The 17,950-nt window shown below is 40.7% G+C and overlaps 3 protein-coding genes across 5 annotated transcripts; 1 reads left to right on the top strand and 2 right to left on the bottom strand.

The window, feature by feature from the left end:
- Positions 1-695: 695 nt before the first annotated feature.
- On the bottom strand, positions 696-5,296 carry LOC138207021 (keratin, type II cytoskeletal 8-like). 2 transcript variants are annotated; one of them, XM_069163997.1, is made up of 10 exons: positions 5,248-5,296; positions 4,787-5,071; positions 3,765-3,973; positions 3,548-3,608; positions 3,238-3,333; positions 2,979-3,143; positions 2,757-2,882; positions 2,437-2,657; positions 2,292-2,317; positions 696-1,466 (listed from the first exon to the last, which is right to left on the bottom strand). In XM_069163997.1, the coding sequence occupies exons 2-10, from the start codon at positions 4,943-4,945 to the stop codon at positions 1,297-1,299; spliced, it is 1,233 nt and encodes a 410-aa protein (XP_069020098.1). In that variant the 5' UTR covers positions 4,946-5,071; positions 5,248-5,296; the 3' UTR covers positions 696-1,296. The 2 variants fall into 2 exon arrangements, with proteins under 2 accessions (XP_069020098.1, XP_069020099.1); XM_069163998.1 differs by having other exon boundaries at positions 1,374-1,512.
- Positions 5,297-5,330: 34 nt separating this feature from the next.
- LOC138207019 (keratin, type I cytoskeletal 18-like) lies at positions 5,331-8,538 on the top strand. Of its 2 annotated transcripts, XM_069163995.1 has the most exons (8): positions 5,331-5,705; positions 5,859-5,941; positions 6,091-6,247; positions 6,337-6,498; positions 6,586-6,711; positions 7,246-7,475; positions 7,696-7,730; positions 8,265-8,538. In XM_069163995.1, the coding sequence occupies exons 1-8, from the start codon at positions 5,331-5,333 to the stop codon at positions 8,465-8,467; spliced, it is 1,371 nt and encodes a 456-aa protein (XP_069020096.1). In that variant the 3' UTR covers positions 8,468-8,538. The 2 variants fall into 2 exon arrangements, with proteins under 2 accessions (XP_069020096.1, XP_069020097.1); XM_069163996.1 differs by lacking the exon at positions 7,696-7,730 and having other exon boundaries at positions 8,265-8,364.
- Positions 8,539-8,542: 4 nt separating this feature from the next.
- arpc2 (actin related protein 2/3 complex, subunit 2) lies at positions 8,543-15,893 on the bottom strand. Its single transcript, XM_069163999.1, has 10 exons — positions 15,658-15,893; positions 14,748-14,782; positions 13,857-13,969; positions 12,668-12,713; positions 12,263-12,449; positions 11,919-12,012; positions 11,511-11,637; positions 11,312-11,412; positions 10,433-10,533; positions 8,543-9,601 (listed from the first exon to the last, which is right to left on the bottom strand). Exons 1-10 carry the CDS (start codon positions 15,729-15,731, stop codon positions 9,580-9,582), a joined length of 900 nt encoding a protein of 299 aa, XP_069020100.1. The 5' UTR covers positions 15,732-15,893; the 3' UTR covers positions 8,543-9,579.
- Positions 15,894-17,950: the final 2,057 nt, after the last annotated feature.

Raw genomic sequence — 17,950 nt, 5'->3', positions numbered from 1 at the left:
ACTATGGAGACAGATAAGCTTCCTATGGCTCAAATTGACACGTTTCAAATGTTAAAAGTACAGGAAAAATATTTGAATTTTTTTTTTTTTCTTTGTTATATTTCCAAATATAAGATTCAATGTGAATGCTTAAGGCCTCCAAACCACACACACACACACACACATTAAATATAGCCCTTGACATAACAAGGCGGTTAAATCGACGAGCCTCTTGCCTGCCATGTTTCCTGACAGTTTTTGGTCAACGGCGAAAACATTAAACAACATAATTATACACAAGCAACAACTGTGACTCTTAAAATGTTGAGTTTTAAATTGGACTTTTCTATTAAACCACTTACTGTCAAGGTTGTTTTGTTCCGTTTTATTTTTCCTTAATTGTCGTCAGGGCGTTTTCACACCTGAAAGTCCAGAACAATTAACAAGCATTACAGGTGCAACTCCTGACGTGAGTCACGTGACGCATTTTGAAGTTCCGGTGGCGCGTGGGGAAGTCAGGAAATGAGAATCTCTAATTAAAGCAGAAAACACATTTGTGCACTTTGCAGATAGGCTGGTGATGTTCTTTAGGTATTCGGGGTTAGGACCATGTTTAGACTGCACTTTGGTGACACAATGTAAAGTTTTGGATGCGTTTCTGAGCAACTGTATATTTGAATAAAAGTTTTTAAAAAACCACACAAAAAAACCACACATATTGTTCATGGTTCTTTATTAATTACATTTATAATCCTTAATCTAACAGTAAACTATCTGATATCTTGTGATTACTTTGACAAATTTGAGGTACTAAGGTACACACACAGGATTTCAGACATATCTGATATATTTTGTAAAAAAAAATAGAGCCCCACTGAAACCCCTTTAATATTGTACTTGAACTCACAAGTTACTTCTTTTATTATTCATATCATTGAGAAACCTTTTCAGCCTTAGACAAACTCTCCTTTTTAGATCACACAACGTTGGGGAGAAACAACTAGAAGAAATCTGAGAAAAAATATAGCTGCTGGAACACCACAAGTCTTTACACATGCAAACAAAGATAAGAAAATCCTTTCAAAAACACGGCTCAACATAAACAAACGTCCACACATTGATGCAGAGATTCTAAAATATTCGACCTGCCGTGAAGCTGATGTCAGACTGTTCACTCTACCAGAAACCACACAAACAAAAGAGATTGATTAAAACTCATTGGGATTCTCTAATAACTTCATTGAAAGTTTTTCTTTTCACATGTTATGGATGTATTGTCATTCTGCAGAGAGAGGCGTGATGGACAGTCGCCCTCTGTCAGTCGCTGTAACAGGAGCTTTCAGACACGACTCTGCCTTCTTCCACTTCCACCCGGATCAGCAGACGCTTCTTGGCGAAGGGTGGAATAATGGTGGTGGCCGGGACGAAGGCGGGTTTTGCAGCTTGTGGCTTCTCTGGTAGGTGTTGCTGCGGCGGCAGGTGAACTTCTGCGTGCAAGTAAGGACGTGGATTGGTTGATTTGTTTTTATAAATCTGAGCAAAAGAAAGGTTTGATTTTAGTGAAGCAAAAAGCACAAAGCAAGCAGGAGAACGCTGGTAGGCTGTCCGTGAAATGGATGCTGTTTTTTTAAGTGTCCATTTATTTATTGATTGATTTATTAAAACTCTTTTCAACAAGGGTGCATTCATGACCTACTGGTAAGTAGGGATGTTCTGGCTTACATGTCACACGGTGAAATTAAGGTGAAATAACCAAACAGCCAGACTTGGTTAGACTAGCCTACTCAATTTGCTTGCTATTTTAAATGTTAAAAACAACAGTACATCAAAATGTGTACTGTGCAAATAACATCAATCTCCTGAGCTCCATTTGGTCCCTGTGTTGGTTTATATGGATGCTGGCGAGGTCATTTGTCACTTTTGTGTTTTTGCTGTCCACATTTAAACGCTCTCAACTCAAACAGAGGCTTGTTCCCAAATGGGAAAACTTCCAATTACCAACTTCTTGAACACACGACTAGTTTCTGTACATTTGCCTTGTTAAATGGCTGAATTGCTTTCACAGCGGTGCAGTCATATATTGAGAACTTTGTTGTGTATATTTTGATGTTTCTGACATCAGTAGTTTTGCAATCGTGTTTCAGTTTTAAGCCATTAAATCGCTGATAATGTCTTACAGCTGTTTATTTTGACAGAATTAATCAAATCAAAGAAAAACACATTAACATGTCACAAAACAACCTGAAATTCCATGTCAATATAATTCTTATGGTTTTTAGGGCTGCTAATTTCCAAAACAAAATGGTTCTCACCTGTGCGGCGCATGAGGTCGCTCATTCTTGGCAGAGATGGAACAAAGACAGTTGTTAGTGCAAGCGTTTATACATGTAAATATGCTGTTTTTAATTTCATACATATTGATGTGAAGTCATCTAAATCCCCCTCTGCTTTACATACTTCTGCTCCTCGCCCTCCAGCAACTTGAAGTAGGTGGCGATCTCAATGTCCAGGGCCATCTTGAAGTGCAGCAACTCCTGTTGTTTGCGGATCTGTCCAGCCAGGTCATGCTTGGTCCGCTTCAAGGCCTCTTCCAGCTGGGCAATGTGCTCGGTGGCCTTGTCCATGTTTTCCTCACCTTCTTGTCTGACATCATTGATGCTCTTCTTCAGGGAGTCTTCCTAACCGGAAAAAACACGGGGAAAAAAATCAGCTGCTGGTTGCAGGGTTTAAAGTGTGTGCAGACCCCTGAACTAAGTGTGCATTTGTGTGGTATCAACCTTCCTTTTGAGAGCCTCCAGGTCTCCACAGAGCCTCTGGATGAAGCGCAGCATGTCTGAGATGTCCCTCTTTATGTCACGCACTTCCTGCTCACGCTGCCCTGTATTTAAGACCGTGGCACCCGTCTGAGGGGAGGGCAGAAATCAAAGAACTTATACAATCTGTTTACAAGTGTTAAGACTGATCTTTGTGGTAGCAGTCAGAAAAAGACTTTTCCTCACTTTTATATGGTTCCACTGCTCAGCTTCGTTCCTAGTGCGGGTGGCCATTCTTGCATACTGATCCTTGAACGTCTCAACGATCTCGTCCATGTCCAAAGAGTGTTTGCTGTTGTTGCGGATGATCACCGTCTCATTATGGATGTGCGACTCCAGCTCCTTGATCTCCTGCAGGAGGCCAGACAAACAGGAGGGCAACAGTCAGTGGGAACTTATTTTTTACTTTCATCTTCTCTCGTACTAGATATCATTGTGTCATTACCTCATCATAGCCGACCCTGAGGAAGCTCAGCTTTTCCATCAGGTCCTCCAGCTCCAGAGCCAGCTCTACTGCCGCCATATGACCATCATCTACATCCTGTAACACACATATAAAACACATATTATAAGTGTATTGGTGCCTCGATGGCATAAAGTAAAGACATTTCTTCTAAAATATGCAGAGGTGCACTTTATTTGCAAAACAAAGTGTGGTAAATGCACTGCAATACAGCAGTCTTTTAGAATTAGCAAATATAAGACAGATTTTTAAACACTTAAAAGAAAAAAGCAACATAAAAGGCATACAGTACCTTTTTGGTGACAATAAAAACATTCTCCAGCTCAGCTTTCTTGTCCATCTCATCCTCGTACCTGAAAGCAATGAAAAATAGAGTCAAAAAGCATTTTTGCAAAGAATTTGAGCCCTCTGGGTGTACACGGTGTTTACAGCTGCAACAAACCAGAGAGACTAGAAGACCCAGAAGAGCAAATCACTGAGTAAAGTGAGCTTCGCTGTGACATCCTGACCTCTTCTTGGTGTCCTCCACATCCTCCTGGTTCTTGAGCAGGTCGTCCTTCAGGTCGTCCTGGTCGTGGAGCAAAGTCTCGATCTGCTCATCTAGCTCGTTCCCCAGCTGCTTCACGATCGCGTCCACCTTCCCCTCGTAGTCCTCCTGATCCTTGAGGATCTTCAGCTTGGTGTCAAGCTTTTTGTTATCGTCCTCCAGGCGTTTCACCTAAAACAGAGACAAGGTGAGGGGAATGCAGGAGGAATTTTTTGCATATTATATAATTCAGGTTGATAAGAGTGATGATTTACTCTGGGAAAAAGAATAGAAAGCTTGTGGACAAATGTTGCATCTACATCTTTGTAGTTGTTATCAGTGTATTAATGAAACAACAATGCACCTTGAATCACTTTACATTTCTTGTTATAATGACTCACCAGTGACTCTTTCAGACCTCAAACTTAAGTTTTCTAATTTACCACAAGGTGGCGTCCTACATGTGCTTTCAACAATCTTTTACATGAAGACAGTTGCAGAAGGAGTCACTTTTCGTGGCCTCAGGTAATAGAATTGATCAGAGCAGATAGAGGCTGACTCAAGCTCCAGGCAATAAGTTTTACATTCTTCACAAGGGCCTGATTTTACTCAGATCACAGATTTTGCACTGGTTCAAATGTGAGAATGAAAGAGGAACTAGATAAAAACAAATAGAAAAAACAATTCAAGGAATACAGAAAGTGAGGGACTTACGCAATTATTTACCATTTGAATATTTTTGGAAATAAAAAAAAATTACCTGAGACAGAAAGAACTAATATCCAACATAAGAGAGAAGGAAGACATTGTAAAAATATTGTTTAAAGTTGGTGTTTTTTTTCCTGTTTTTTCCTGTTTTTTTGTGATTTTCAATCGAATATGTATTGCTCAATGCATTCATTAAATACTGCTTAATTGTTAAGTCCTTTTACATATGATCAGTAATTAATTAATTAATATAGCCAAAGAGTTGTAGTAGGAAAGGTATTAATTTAATTTACAAACCTTGTCAATTAACTGGACGAACTTGTCATTGAGTCCAAAACTCTCGTCGTTCTCCCTGGATTTCCCTGATGAGTCGAGTTTGTTGCTGGGCTGGCTTTTGGCCGGGCCTGCAGTGCCCGGTGTGTAGGACTGGCTGCTGTAATCTCTTGGTTTAGACATACTGAAGCTTGTAACAGTGAGCTGACGTGTGGCTGAAACAGGTGAGCAGCGAAGGCACCCACACCCCTCCAGACCACCTGCTTTTAAGGTGGACAGGGACCACCCTTCACCTCCCCCAAACTGTCCCTGCATCCAATCAGAAGAGGCCAAGTGCAATATTACAGTGAAAAAAATGAAAAAGTCAACATGGAAAACTTGAATTTGAACTCCGAACCAGTTTTTTCAGAAGTGGTCTTGAATTCCAAGAGCCAATGGCTTAACTGAGGGCGGATTTGTGCGTAAAAAGCAGGTATAAAACCTACCTGTTTCCTTCACATCCATCAGGTGACTCTCCAGCCAGGATCATTCTCTGTTGTTGTCAGCTCTTTATCGTCCAACAATAATCATGTCGTCTAACACCGCCGCCAGCATGTTCGGTGGAGCCGGTGGAAGAGGCTCCAGGGCATCCGTGTCGAGCCTGGAGGGGCTGCGTAACGTGCTGCGCAATGAGACGGACAGAGATTCCGCTCCCGTCTCCAAAAACGCTGCTGCGCCCGCTGCCGCTTCACCGGCTGCTGCTCTTGCCGTCCCCGCAGACGACAGGCAGATAAAGCGGGGCCTGAATGATCGGCTGTCCACCTACCTGAACAGAGTGAAGCAGCTGCAGGAGGGAAACGGCGACATGCAGAAAGAGATCGATGACATTTTGGCGAAGAGGGAAACACCTGAGGAACGCAACTGGGATGAAGTCCAGAAACCCCTAGAAGACCGCAAGAAGCAGGCGAGTAATCAGATTGTATTCTTGATTCATTTATGGGAACACATATGATCAAATTAAAAAAGAATCGATTTAAGTTTTTAGATTTTTTTTTTTTCTTAAGTAATTAAATTAAATTATTCGTACTGTTAATAAGTCATTAATTTATCCCCTCAGATCAAAGACATTACCATGGACAATGCAAAGCTGCTTCTCCAGATTAACAACACAAAACTGGCCAATGATGACTTCAAGAAAAAGTGAGTGTCATGCAGTCTAGATGAAAGATTGTTTTAAAAAATACAGCTCAGGAAATAGTACCTATGGGAATTTAAATGTGGCCACACTTTAGATCAAAATAGTCAGAGGTATTGATTGATCACTGTTGGGGTCCTCTTCCTGTTTGCAGACTGAACGATGAGACAGAGGCCCGGAAGGAGTTAGAGAAAGACCTGGAGGATCAGAAGAAGGTCATCGATGATACCAAACTGAACCACGAGCAAACACAGAAAGAGATCGACCTGGTGAAGGACAACCTTGCTCAAATAGAGCAGGAGCACAAGGATGTGAGGCTGGAAACCAACACATTCAAAAAATCTTCTCCTGTACAAATAGCGTGAATCATGTGGCAAACTTGTAACTGTGGTTCTTGAAGGAGGTGGATGCTCTGCATGACAAGATCAAGGACTCCGAGGTGAAGGTGGAGATTGAATCCCAGGACTCCAACCTGCCCGAGATGCTCTGCAATATCCGCATCCAGTATGGTAAACTAGCCAAGAAGAACCTGAAGGAGACAGATAAGTGTTACAGTAGCGAGGTACGTCACCTGCAGGATCTTAAAGGCAATCTGCTGCCTCTTGTCTCTTTATCTCACTGCCTCCTTCTTGTTTTTCCCCTCCTTTAGTCTGACAACATCAAGGTAGAGGAGGTCCAAAACATGGAGGCCTTGCAGTCTGGAAAGACGGAGCTCAAGGATCTGCTGAAGCAGAAACAAACTCTGGAAATCCAGATTCAAAGTTCACTCAGCATGGTAATCGCACACAAACGAACACACAAGCCTTTTCAGAAACAGTACGTCACTTGTTCCGCTGCCATAAAGTACAACAAAAACACAACATAACCTGAAACCACCCACACAGCAATGGCTGTCAAGGCAAGTTTGGAGATGCCTTGTTTGGACACATAGACCCTCAATATTTTCCTCTTTTACATAATCAGCCTGCGGTCGGAAGAAGTAAATATTTATTTATCATGTCAGGAATGATAAAAAACCGCCTGCAGGCCTTTTAGTGTACTGGTCCTCTTCATAAACATTCCTGACTGCCGTGTCATTATACTGTAAAGATGCTACTTTAAACCAGAAAAAAAAACCTCCTGATCTGTCTCACATCAGTCTGCAGACAGCTGGATTAATTCTTGCTCAACAAAACCAAAAATGACCATGAAAAAAGTCTAAGCACTAATTTAAGGTCTTTTCCTCTTGATTTATTACACAAAGACAAAAGACTGAAGAGATTTCGGGGTGGGATCCCCATAAAGAAGTGACTGTGTGTTGTCCTTTCAGATCCGCAACCTTGAAGACACTTTGAGGGCAACCAAAACGGAGTACGGTCAATGGATGGCCCCAATCAACCAGGCGATACTCAACCTCGAGTCAGAGCTGAAGGAGGTGAGGTCCCAGGTGGAGCAACAGGTGGAGACCAACAAGAACCTGCTGGGTGTCAAGATGAAGCTGAAGGAGGAAATCAATAACTACCAGCAACTGCTTTATGGCATGACCGCTGATACTGACAGGTGAGGCAAAGTCACGGCTCAGTACTTCATCACAGCTGTAGACTTCAATGTGTCATTGTCTTTTCTTCTCGAGTCCACAAATATTTGCCCTAAAGCAACAAACTCTTCCTTGAGAGGGTTTAAAGGAATAGCATCAAAACACGGAAATGCTCACAGAAGCACGGTGTACTTGTTTCCATCTCTGTAAGTTAGAATACTTTATGCTCTTCTCCCCTGACAGCTTGGAGTTTGCTTTAGAGGATGCACTGCACAGTGGTAAGTCCTGGATCCAACAGGAAAAAAAAAAAAATTTTTAAATCACATTGCATTTGGGCTGTGACCGGATCGACAGGTTTACCTTTATCACCAAAGTATCTTTGACAGGCTTTCGATTTGGCATTGCAATCTGGCTCCTCACAAATAGGAAACAAAAAAAGGAATAGTTTTGAATGCCTTTTGACTTTCTTGACAAGGATTTTGATAAGAGGATAGATACAACTGTCAGAAGGATTAGTGTTAATCTCAGTGTATCAAAAGAAGCATATTTCTCAAAATGTCAAAACTATTTCTTTACAGCTTGTCACATAACACCACTAAATTGCACTTTTACTGTTAGACTGCATGTAATCGCACCAGATTTTAACACGACATGGGGAAACAACAATGCCACTAACTAAACAATCAAAGAAAAAAAAAAATCTCTTTTTTTTTCACTTGATTCTGGCAGAAAGCTGAAGGACCAAGAGCATGTTTCTAAACACATTTATATGCTTGAAGGCTGTAAGATTAGTTTCATCTTTTTGTTCACAGACCAGCAAAAGACTGAAGCGGATGTGCCCAAACAGCAGGAAGAAGTTAAAGAAGAAAACCTTGTACAGCAAGAAAGTGCCCCTTCAATCAAATCCGCTCCTCCAAAAGCACCTGAAGAAGATAAGCCCCCTGAGGTGGAGGAAGGACACGTCATCAAGGCAGAGACGGGTGCTGTCAACCAGGACAGTCAGCAGCCCTGCTAAAAAGAAAAAAATCGAAGGATTCATCCTCCTCCTCCTCCTCTGAGAATGAAGAAGAAAAGACCAAAACGGAGGGTGAAGTGGCCAAAGCTTGATTTTTAATAGTTTATTTCTGCTCTGTTCTTTTCAGTTACTTAACCAAGCATTACATTAACATTGTTCTTTACCTGTGGAGTTCCTGAGATTGTGTTTGATCAGATCTCTGTGAAATAAATAAATTTGGTTTTCAAAGAGAACGACCCAACCTTCCTTCATTGACTCTTTTCATATCTAAATTATGAGGCCATCATTTACCTTTGCACAAAGTAATCATAGACATCATTTTGTGAAAAGCTCTAAATGTGTATCCCTGGGTAAGTATGCAGATGTCAGGGGTTTCATAGAAAGCATGTGGTGTAGTTCAGCTAATCTAAGAACCCAAATATACCTTTTTGTTAATCGATTAAGAATTAATTTGTTATGAGGAAATTCTTAAAAAGTGCCCATAAATGTATTATTTGTGCTAACCAGTAACTCAAAATCCAAATATATTAAATTTGCCATCATGTAAAAACATCAAATTCTCACATTTAAGACAATTTTAAGACATTAGACCAGATCATCCTTTAAAAGTTTAGAAAGCTTGGCAAAATATCCACATTAGCCACGTTACACACAAAGGGATGCTTTTTTTATGAGTGATTTATTCCATTTTTTCAATTGACGATGGTACAGACGACATAAAAGCACAGAGGATTAGGGGATCGAAGTCATCCAATATATGGATATTGCATGGTGAGGGCTGAGGGGCAAGCAAGAGTACCAAATGGAGTAAAAGATATCGTATCAAAAATTTCTTTCTTTTTTTTCATATATATATTTATATAGGACTAATAATTCTCTTTTAACTATGCAAAGCAAGGAATGCCCTTTTTTCATTTATCTTGAGCTTTGGCTTTCCCTAAGTGGAGCCAACATTATTATTCATCAAAACAAAAAAATCTGGACACAGGGGTGTGGGTGGGGGGCATTTGGAGGCGTCCTGAAGTCCTGTCCGATGTGGCGTCGAGTCTCACTGTGGCGCGTTTTTGGGCGTGTCCACGGCGGGGTTTGGGTTTGTCGGGTGGAGGTCAGCCTCAGCGGGAGAAGGTCTTTCCACTGTAAAGTCAAACAAAGACACACGAGACGTCACACAAAGTTCACCAAACAAAAACAGCTTCACGTCATTGCTGGTCAGAAACTAAAAATTATTGGATTTCCGTATGATAATAGTGAGCCCGACTCTTTCAAAGGTAACGAAATTTGTGCGTCAGCATCTCTAAATCTCGCGACCGAACTTGATCCTATTTTTCAGTATTTTGTCATATCATCAGTCGTACTGTTATCGTGATAGCAATTTAGGACCATCTTGCCCACCCTGGCTTCAAATTTAAACACGAGTGATCACAAGAGATCTTCTGAAATGTTTATCCCTCTTCAAAGATGTTGGTTGGGCTCTCATCTTGTTTTAGTTACACATTACCCACAGAACAAAGACTCTCTGGACTCCGACAGTTTAAACTTCCCCATTATTACAGAGCTACATGGCAACGAAACAGTGCACATGCAATTATTTGGATGTTTCAGTGAAGCCGAGAGCTGTAAAAAATCCCATTCTGACTCATTTCAAACAATGAAATAGCTGCGCAGGGAAACACCTCAAAAATACACAGACCCAAAGCTCACAAAGAATCTGTATCTGAAGACTGAATCTGGTGGTGTTTTGCTTTCATGAGTCAATTTAACGGATGACAAACATCAGTGTGTCTTCATCAAACATCCGAGTTGTGGGAGGGCAAAGAGGAGGCTTCAAACAATGTGATTAAAGATGTATGCGCTAAAATAATATCTTATCCTCCTTACATGATGCATTCGTGACCATTTCAGACCTTTGACGTGAACAAGTGGCAATCACAGCACAGATACCAGAGGAGAGCGGAGGCGACTTACGACATGGTCTTCATCTCCTTCTTCTCGGCGTCGGGTCGAGCGCGGTTCAGCACCTTGAGGAAATCTGACGTCTTGGCCCGCATACGTGTGTGAATGTAGGCCTGCAGAGAAATCGCACGCATGAATGCACCAATCACAATCCATCATGTCATCTTGCTCTGTTTGTTTCCCGTGAGGATGCACAAACACATTTTTGTGCACAGGAACAGGAGAGGTCATTTGTTTTGACAGTGCATGTCACCAGCACTTGTCTGACGCAACATCCATCACATGCCTCATCCAAAAGATGGCTTTGATTGGGGTTAACAGTCAGGAGGAGGCCAATTAAGGACCCACTTAAAGCATTTGTGTTATGCTTACACAAATGCCCACACTCTACCACAAAAACCTGTACGATCAGGTAAAACAAGCCCTCCTCAGGTATTGCTTTCGTTTGAGATCACCGATGGTCGGTGTTTCTACTGCGGTAGAAAATAAAGGGCAGAATGGAACGTATGATTACAGAGGAGGACTTCAGGACCCGTGCGTGGTTAATGTGATTAAAATGTAGCTTGACAGGTTTGTCAAGAAAAATTGCAATTGCAATTGCGAAAACTTCTCATAAGAGAAAAGAGCTCGGTCTGAAGCCCCAAAAGAACAATAAAATTAGCAGATTTATTTAAAAATAACAAACAATATGGTTATTAATCGTCCAAAAAGAACCATCTCCTACAAACTCCAACAATTTGACAAATTTAGGTGGAGTAGATTAGAAATTTAGAGGCTAGAAAAATAAAAGATTATTCAATTCAATATCCAAGAATATATTTATATATAATTTAAGGAAAGTTTGTTTTGTATACTGTTTGGCTGCAGTGTTTGGACCCTGGTTGAACTCACCTTGGAGCACTTTATGTGGTAGTGCAGGTAGTCCCTGAAGGTGTGGATGAGGTTGATGGTGTTGTCTCTGGCATTGGCATTGGTGTGACGAGGAAACAGGACTGAAAAAAGTCAAAGCAGGGAATGTCCATCAAATCTTTTGTCCTGTAATTACAATGGAGTAGCTTTACCACGAGGAGATCGGCTGACGTGTGCTGACCGAAGGTGATGTATCCAATGTTGTCCCCGACAGCGGCGTCTGTGTCCTTCAGCTCCAGAGGAGGCTCCCTGTGGTTGAACAGCACCTGGGGAGCCGTGTGGCTGGCTCTCCGACCCTCTTTGAACTCCTACACGCAGCAAAAGGAAGTGGTGAATAATTCATTTCAAAAATGTATTCATGTCAAATTAGAGTAAAACAAAACCATTTCTCACAGCTGGAAGAGATTAAACTAATTTGGCGAATTCAGAACAAACTATATAAAAAAAAGAAAAAAAGAACTTACTCACCAGTGACCGTCTAAGATTTTGGTAAAGTGTGTTGAGATTTTATTTTTGTGTATAATGTCTGCAGTGTCAGCATCAGTCTTAACGAACCGACTGACTTTAAATTACATGTGGCCTCGCTCACCTGCATGAAGACTTTGCCGATGATGACATCGTCGTCGTCTTTGAACACCGTGCTGAACACCACCGTCACTCTGTCTTTCTTGGCCTCCACATACCTGAAACGAGAGCAAAACCCGTCAGTCACTTTAAGACCTTCAGAGAACCGAGGATTAACACACAAAGGGGAGCGAGACCCCAAATCTTTTTCTATGACTTTAAGAACAAATTTCCATGGTTACAGTAAAAATATTCACCATACTTGTAGTTTCAGTACCCCTGTGAAATGTGTCTTAACCACTTTGTTTCATTTTAAAACCCTTCTGCCTTTAAACGACATTTGAAAGTCAAAAGCTCTCCCCGACGTACATGGACTCGTCGTCTCTGTAGTGGACCACGGCCCTCTGTTCGCCCTCTTTGCCCTCTTCCTGGAACTTGAAGTACTTTTCGAACACAGAGGCAAAGCAGTTCCTCTTGAGCATCCCCGCCTGGTGGACGACCTCATCTTTATTGGCTGGTAGCACGTCCAGGTCGTAGAGGAGGGACACGTTGTAGCCTGAGAGGAAGCCCACGAAAGATGAATAATAAATGAATCACATAGAAGTTTTAATTTCACAGAAACCACAAACTAAGAACTCTCGACTAAAACATTTCATCAAAAGTGACAGGGATCTTGAAAGTGATCTGATGTTAGCGGTGTCACAGTTTCAAGTAGAAAAAAACAAATACAAGTTATTGTTGTCAGTAATTCCTAAGAGGAGATCAGTAACTTACCAGCCTCCGGTGAAACCAGGAAGTTTCCATAGAGCCTCTTGAGCAGCTGAAATGAAAAATACAACTTCTATTTGTCTCATTTCTCTAAACGCATAGAAAAGAATATGATTTTAAAAAGCAAAATTTCAGGTCACAGATAAACAACAGGTCTAAAAAACAATGTGTAATTAATATGTGTAATGGACAGGAATTGCAAATTAGCTCAGGCTATGTGTGTCGCATTGTTTATGCCACACAAATAAACATTCAATAAAATGTATATTGAGCTTTTAACCAGGTTCTGATCGCTGCTGCTTTGAGGAACAATATACGGATCGTCTTTCCTTCGACTACTTTCAAAACAAGCCTTTGATTTTAGAAATGACAGTGACTCTCGTAGCCGGCGGGAATCCTGTGAGATAAAGTGGTTTCAGAGAAGAAAAGCTTCGAGCAGAAGTGTCAACACCAAAAACAGCTGAGCGAAAGATAAACAGACTTTCTGCACAATAAAAGGCTTTTATACTAAGAGGAGGTTTGTGTGTCCTCTTCTCAAAGAGAGGCCCCTTCTCTAATTGATACCTGCCATCTTGAAATGAAAACGAGGTTGTAGGAATATGCAAATCAGACTCAGGTATGCGAATAATGGACCACCAAAAGTCGTCCACGTTTTCTCCTCGGCTTTATTTTAACAAAGACGAATAAGAGAGAACAGATAAGTATGTGTGAGAATGAACAATAACACGCTTTCCCCTCCGTCTGCTCCTTTAAACTTTTCACAGGCAGAATAAGTGAACGTAACACTGTTCAACCATTCACTCATCCCTCTGCTGTTGACTTTGAGGGAACGAGGAGGGAAACAGCTGGATGGCAGCCAAGTCATTCACACACTCTGGCTGCTGCTCAGCAGTCAGCACTTCCTGGCCTGGGTGAGTCACACAAACTCACTTCCTGTTTCTACCAGAAGCCTCAGCAGCTGCTTTCTTCCTTACATGGCAACAGAGCTCTTATGTTGTAGGTGTTTGTGTGTGCGCGTGTGCGTGCAGAGTGCAAAAATGACCTCAGTCTTTTTTTTAACCATCTAAGATTTAACAGAAATCAACCACTCTTGAATTGTGCTCTACGTGTGAAGAGAAGTTGAAACCACTTAAAAAAAACAAAAACAGATTCTTGGCCGGCTCTGTTGCGTTACAACAGATTTTCTCTCGTTCACCTCATCAGCGCCGTGCTCCTGCAGCTCCTTGTAGAACTTCAGCGAGATGCTGACCATCACTTTGGTCTTCTCCCCGTTGGGGTTAGAGATGTGGTACAAGACGCCATCGAAATCTGCGGCCAAGATGAACAACACTTAATACTTGGCATGTAACACCCTTGACACAAACTACAAACCTCAATCCACGTCGGCACATTAAAATGAATTCGGTCAATCTCGTACATTAGATCTGACAGTTTTTTTTAGTGTTGCAGGGATTACCGGCAGGGTTGAACGTGTGCAACGGGTTGATAAGTGTGCAGGAAATGTGTTAAATCAAGATTTTATGGTCTGTTTTGGGTTTTATTCAAGCAGAAAAGCACTCTGCGTTAAAAAGTGGTCTTTTTTCATTGACACAATTAAGAGGGCTGCTCTAATTCACAAGTGTTTCACAAAACAGACAATATGTGCTACTAGAAAAAAATTAAAAGAAACGGCCGGTTTTTTGTGGGTGCATGAAAAAAGTCCTACAGAGTTCTGGATGAACGCGTTTATTTTTGTGTCAGTGTAAACTTGTTTAATAAGCACACGAGTCGGTAATTCAAAGTAAGTCTGCCTTTTTTTTTGCCCAAGTTGCTCATTATTTGTTTATTCAATGTTGTTTTTGTTTTTTTTTGTATTTTACTACACTATTAATCAGTGAAAAACACACACGAGTGTGGTGTTTGGGGTCAGAGATTAACGACCGAGGAAGCGTGTTGACAGTAAAGCCGGGACAAATATGCATCGCTGATTTAAAAGATATGTCGAAATGGAATTTTAACACCAATCAAAAAAAAAATGAAGTTACGCAACTGTGACGCGAGGTGGAAACAGAGAAGTAAACAGCAGGCTGTTACACAAGATGCTCACCTGCAAACGTCACATCGACGGCCTCTGGTTTGGTTCTGTGAAGACAAAACAAGAAAGGAGAAGGATGATGTGTCAGTTAATTGATTGACAGGAATTTTTTTTTTTATCATTCTTACATTTTTCCAGCAAAGTAAAATAATATCCTATTATTGCATTTCTATTCATATTTTGAGACTTTGCAGTATTTTTTTTTTCCCAGACCAAACAAAAAGGTATTTTGGATAATGTTCTGACATTTTACAAAGTAAAATAATAAAAAAAATTTTTTAAAAAAAGGGGGGCTACTTTTATTTTGAAATCTATCTTATCAATTATGATATTGCAGCGACTTGTCCCAGCAGACCTGACCGTGCTTGACTATACAGGAATGCGGAAGCTGGAGAAAAGGGGCGAGGGTTGGCTGAAACACAGCGAATAAATATCTTTAAAAAATAAATAAAATAAAAACTTTAACACAATAAGAGCCGCCTCGTGGTTCGTGGCTCTTGTTATTGTGTCCACGACGGTTTTCCTGAACCCACTTTCATGGGGCAAACCCCCATTAAACGTTTTTTAAAAGGCTCCACACCTAACATAGGTTGTATTTTTATATTTTTTTATGTCTCTACGGGGTTTGAGAGCCACCGAGGAGCTCCATAATTCCCCGGGAGGGGGGGGTTGTTTTGGCACAACACCTCCCCCGGAGGGCAGAGACACACCCCGGCTTGAGGCGACCCGGTCGCAGCGGAGCACTTCTTTCAAACAGCATCTATTTGGAAGTGAGATTATAATAATATATAATATATAATAATAATAATCGGAGATATTCCGTCTTTCCCGAGACAACAACAAATAAATAATAATAAATAAATAAAAAGGCGGAAGCTAGCTCCCGTTAGCCGCGTTAGCCCGGTGCAACAATGATTCTCACCCGTTGGACGCGCCGTCGAACTTCAACGTCAACGTCTCTTCTATGATGCGGTTGTTGATTTCTAACAGGATCATCGCAGCTGGCGCCGGGTGTCGAAGAAAGAAGAGAAATGACCGGTGTCCTTTCTGAATTATTTTTATTTTATTTTATTTTTTTTTTCCTCCCTTGACAGACAGACGAGACCGCTTCCGTCGAGGCTCCTTCCGCCTGTAGCTTCCGCGTATTTTACACTCAGGACCCCGTACGGAATGGGGTGGCTGTAATGTTGCCTGTAATAAAAAAAAAAAAAAAACGTTTTTTTTAATGACAACATTGATAATTGAGGCAGTGATGGGAGAAGTATTCAGGTCCTTTACGAAAGTAATAGTACTAATACCACACTGTGAAAATACTCGTCATGTATTCAAAATCGTACTTTTGGCAACCAGGGGGGCTCCCTGGAGAGGTCCAATGAACTAAACTGTTTCTTCAACAGGTTTAGTTCACCACCCTCATCTGTCTCCTCCACACCTCACACCTCCCAAACACCTCTGCTGCCTCCACCCCTGATACAGGAGATCGTTCCTGATACAGGAGATCGTTCCTGATACAGGAGATCATTCCTGCCGACCGCAATAAGACGGTACAATAACTCACCTCTGGCAAAATCCATCACATAACAATAACACCGTTGTCTGTGTTTCTTGGTTGTTTGTATATAATATATATAGATATATACGCTTTTCTATTATTCTATTATTATCTTATTGCTTCTGTATGCTGCTGTAGCGAAAAAAAATTCCCCTCGGGGATTAATAAAGTAAATACCTACCTACCTACCTACCTACTTACAATTAAATGGAGTGGTGGAATTCAACTAAGATGTACATTTACCCAAGTAGTGTACAGTTTTGATGTACTTGTACTGAGTATGTCCGTGCTATGTTACTTTCTAACTCTACTCCACAATATTTTGGAGACAAATATTGTCCTCTTTACATTTATATCTGTAGTTTTATATAATGAGGAGTAAGTCTGTAATAGACCCCACCTCACTTTTTACATCAAGCAGGATTACCAACATAACAAACAGTTGATTCAAATATATATTCAAACAAATCAAATGAGCAGATCAGATGGCTGACTTGCATTCCTTCACCCAAGGCCATTTAAAATGAGCACTTTAAGGAACAAAGATGAAAATCTGTCTGGTACACAACAAACATTTTCTCAGGAACAAGATGAAATTCAATCCAGATTTTAATCAAACATTTCCTGATCAGTCAACTGTAACCTGGGTTCCAAAGAAGGTTCATGTCCGTGCCAAGTTCAGCTCTATTGTTTACTTATTTGTAAAAAAAATAAATAAAAAAAAAAAAAACAGCAGTGCAAAATAAGTATGAGTGACAGCTGGCACAAAAAAATCTTTTATTCCAGTTTAGTTGGAACTTTTCCAAAGAAGGGGAAAATATCTGATGTTTCATATTGCATTGCAAATAATAGTTATAACATTATGGGTTTTGGCCGAACACTTTTTTACGACTTTATATTTACATTTCAGTTAATTTTTTTAGTCTTCTCATTTTCCAAATGTTGTTTTTGTATTTGTAATATGGATAATATTATCAAAAATATACAATATTTGAACAGATAGCAGATATACTGTACATGTATGTTGAGGAGAAATGCTGACTTTTTTGTTAAATTATTCTTCATTAAAACATTTTTTTTTACCTTATAAGCTAAAAACAAGTATTACAGATTCAGACACTTGCTCAGTTTTAGTATGAAACTGGTCTCCAGGTGTGACAACACACACGGATATACTGTTGACCCAGAAAGTGTTTGCCAAAGTAACGAAACTAAAAACAGGCCCTTCTCGTTAGGGGACAGTCCTGGCAGTGACAATACAGTCATAAGGTCTTTATGTCACCATGAACAACAGCTGCAACGCAACACGTTGATTAATGCGCGTCCCACCTCTCAACACCTGATTGAGGTGATTTATGGAGACAAAAGGGAGGTGGAGGGGTTTGTTGTGTGTCTTGATACACATTGTGTGTCTTGATACACAAGAGTGACAAGTTTCAGTATTTCATTTCCAGAAAGTGCCCCAGCCCTTTATTACCCAACGACCTCCTGCAACAGAGCCAAGGTCATCAAGCACAAGTCAGCATCATAGTTTGACATAGTTATTTCACAATGTACATTTAGAACAAATGGAAAAGTGTCAGGTGCTATGAAATGAAATGAAATGAACAGTACAATGTTATTAATGTTATTAATGGAAGTGTTGTTGCAGTGAAATGTCCCT

This window comes from Embiotoca jacksoni, unplaced genomic scaffold (genome assembly GCF_022577435.1).
Source record: "Embiotoca jacksoni isolate LCO1_2020_lvr unplaced genomic scaffold, fEmbJac1.0.p SCAF_30, whole genome shotgun sequence".
Classification (NCBI taxonomy): domain Eukaryota; kingdom Metazoa; phylum Chordata; class Actinopteri; family Embiotocidae; genus Embiotoca; species Embiotoca jacksoni.
The sequence above is the reverse complement of the archived record's forward strand: the minus strand, read 5'-3'. Positions and strand labels throughout refer to the sequence as shown.

Excerpts from the sequence above, each read along its gene's own strand:
- LOC138207021 (XM_069163997.1), bottom strand. The coding sequence starts at position 4,945 with ATGTCTAAACCAAGAGATTACAGCAGCCAGTCCTACACACCGGGCACT. Across the intron at positions 3,334-3,547 it reads TTTTTATTGTCACCAAAAAG|GATGTAGATGATGGTCATAT; the intron begins GTACTGTATGCC and ends TGTGTGTTACAG. Across the intron at positions 2,883-2,978 it reads AGCAGTGGAACCATATAAAA|ACGGGTGCCACGGTCTTAAA; the intron begins GTGAGGAAAAGT and ends CCCTCCCCTCAG.
- LOC138207019 (XM_069163995.1), top strand. The coding sequence starts at position 5,331 with ATGTCGTCTAACACCGCCGCCAGCATGTTCGGTGGAGCCGGTGGAAGA. Across the intron at positions 6,499-6,585 it reads ATAAGTGTTACAGTAGCGAG|TCTGACAACATCAAGGTAGA; the intron begins GTACGTCACCTG and ends CCCCTCCTTTAG. Across the intron at positions 7,476-7,695 it reads ATGACCGCTGATACTGACAG|CTTGGAGTTTGCTTTAGAGG; the intron begins GTGAGGCAAAGT and ends CTCCCCTGACAG.
- arpc2 (XM_069163999.1), bottom strand. The coding sequence starts at position 15,731 with ATGATCCTGTTAGAAATCAACAACCGCATCATAGAAGAGACGTTGACG. Across the intron at positions 12,450-12,667 it reads CCTGGTTTCACCGGAGGCTG|GCTACAACGTGTCCCTCCTC; the intron begins GTAAGTTACTGA and ends GCTTCCTCTCAG. Across the intron at positions 12,013-12,262 it reads TACAGAGACGACGAGTCCAT|GTATGTGGAGGCCAAGAAAG; the intron begins GTACGTCGGGGA and ends CTCTCGTTTCAG.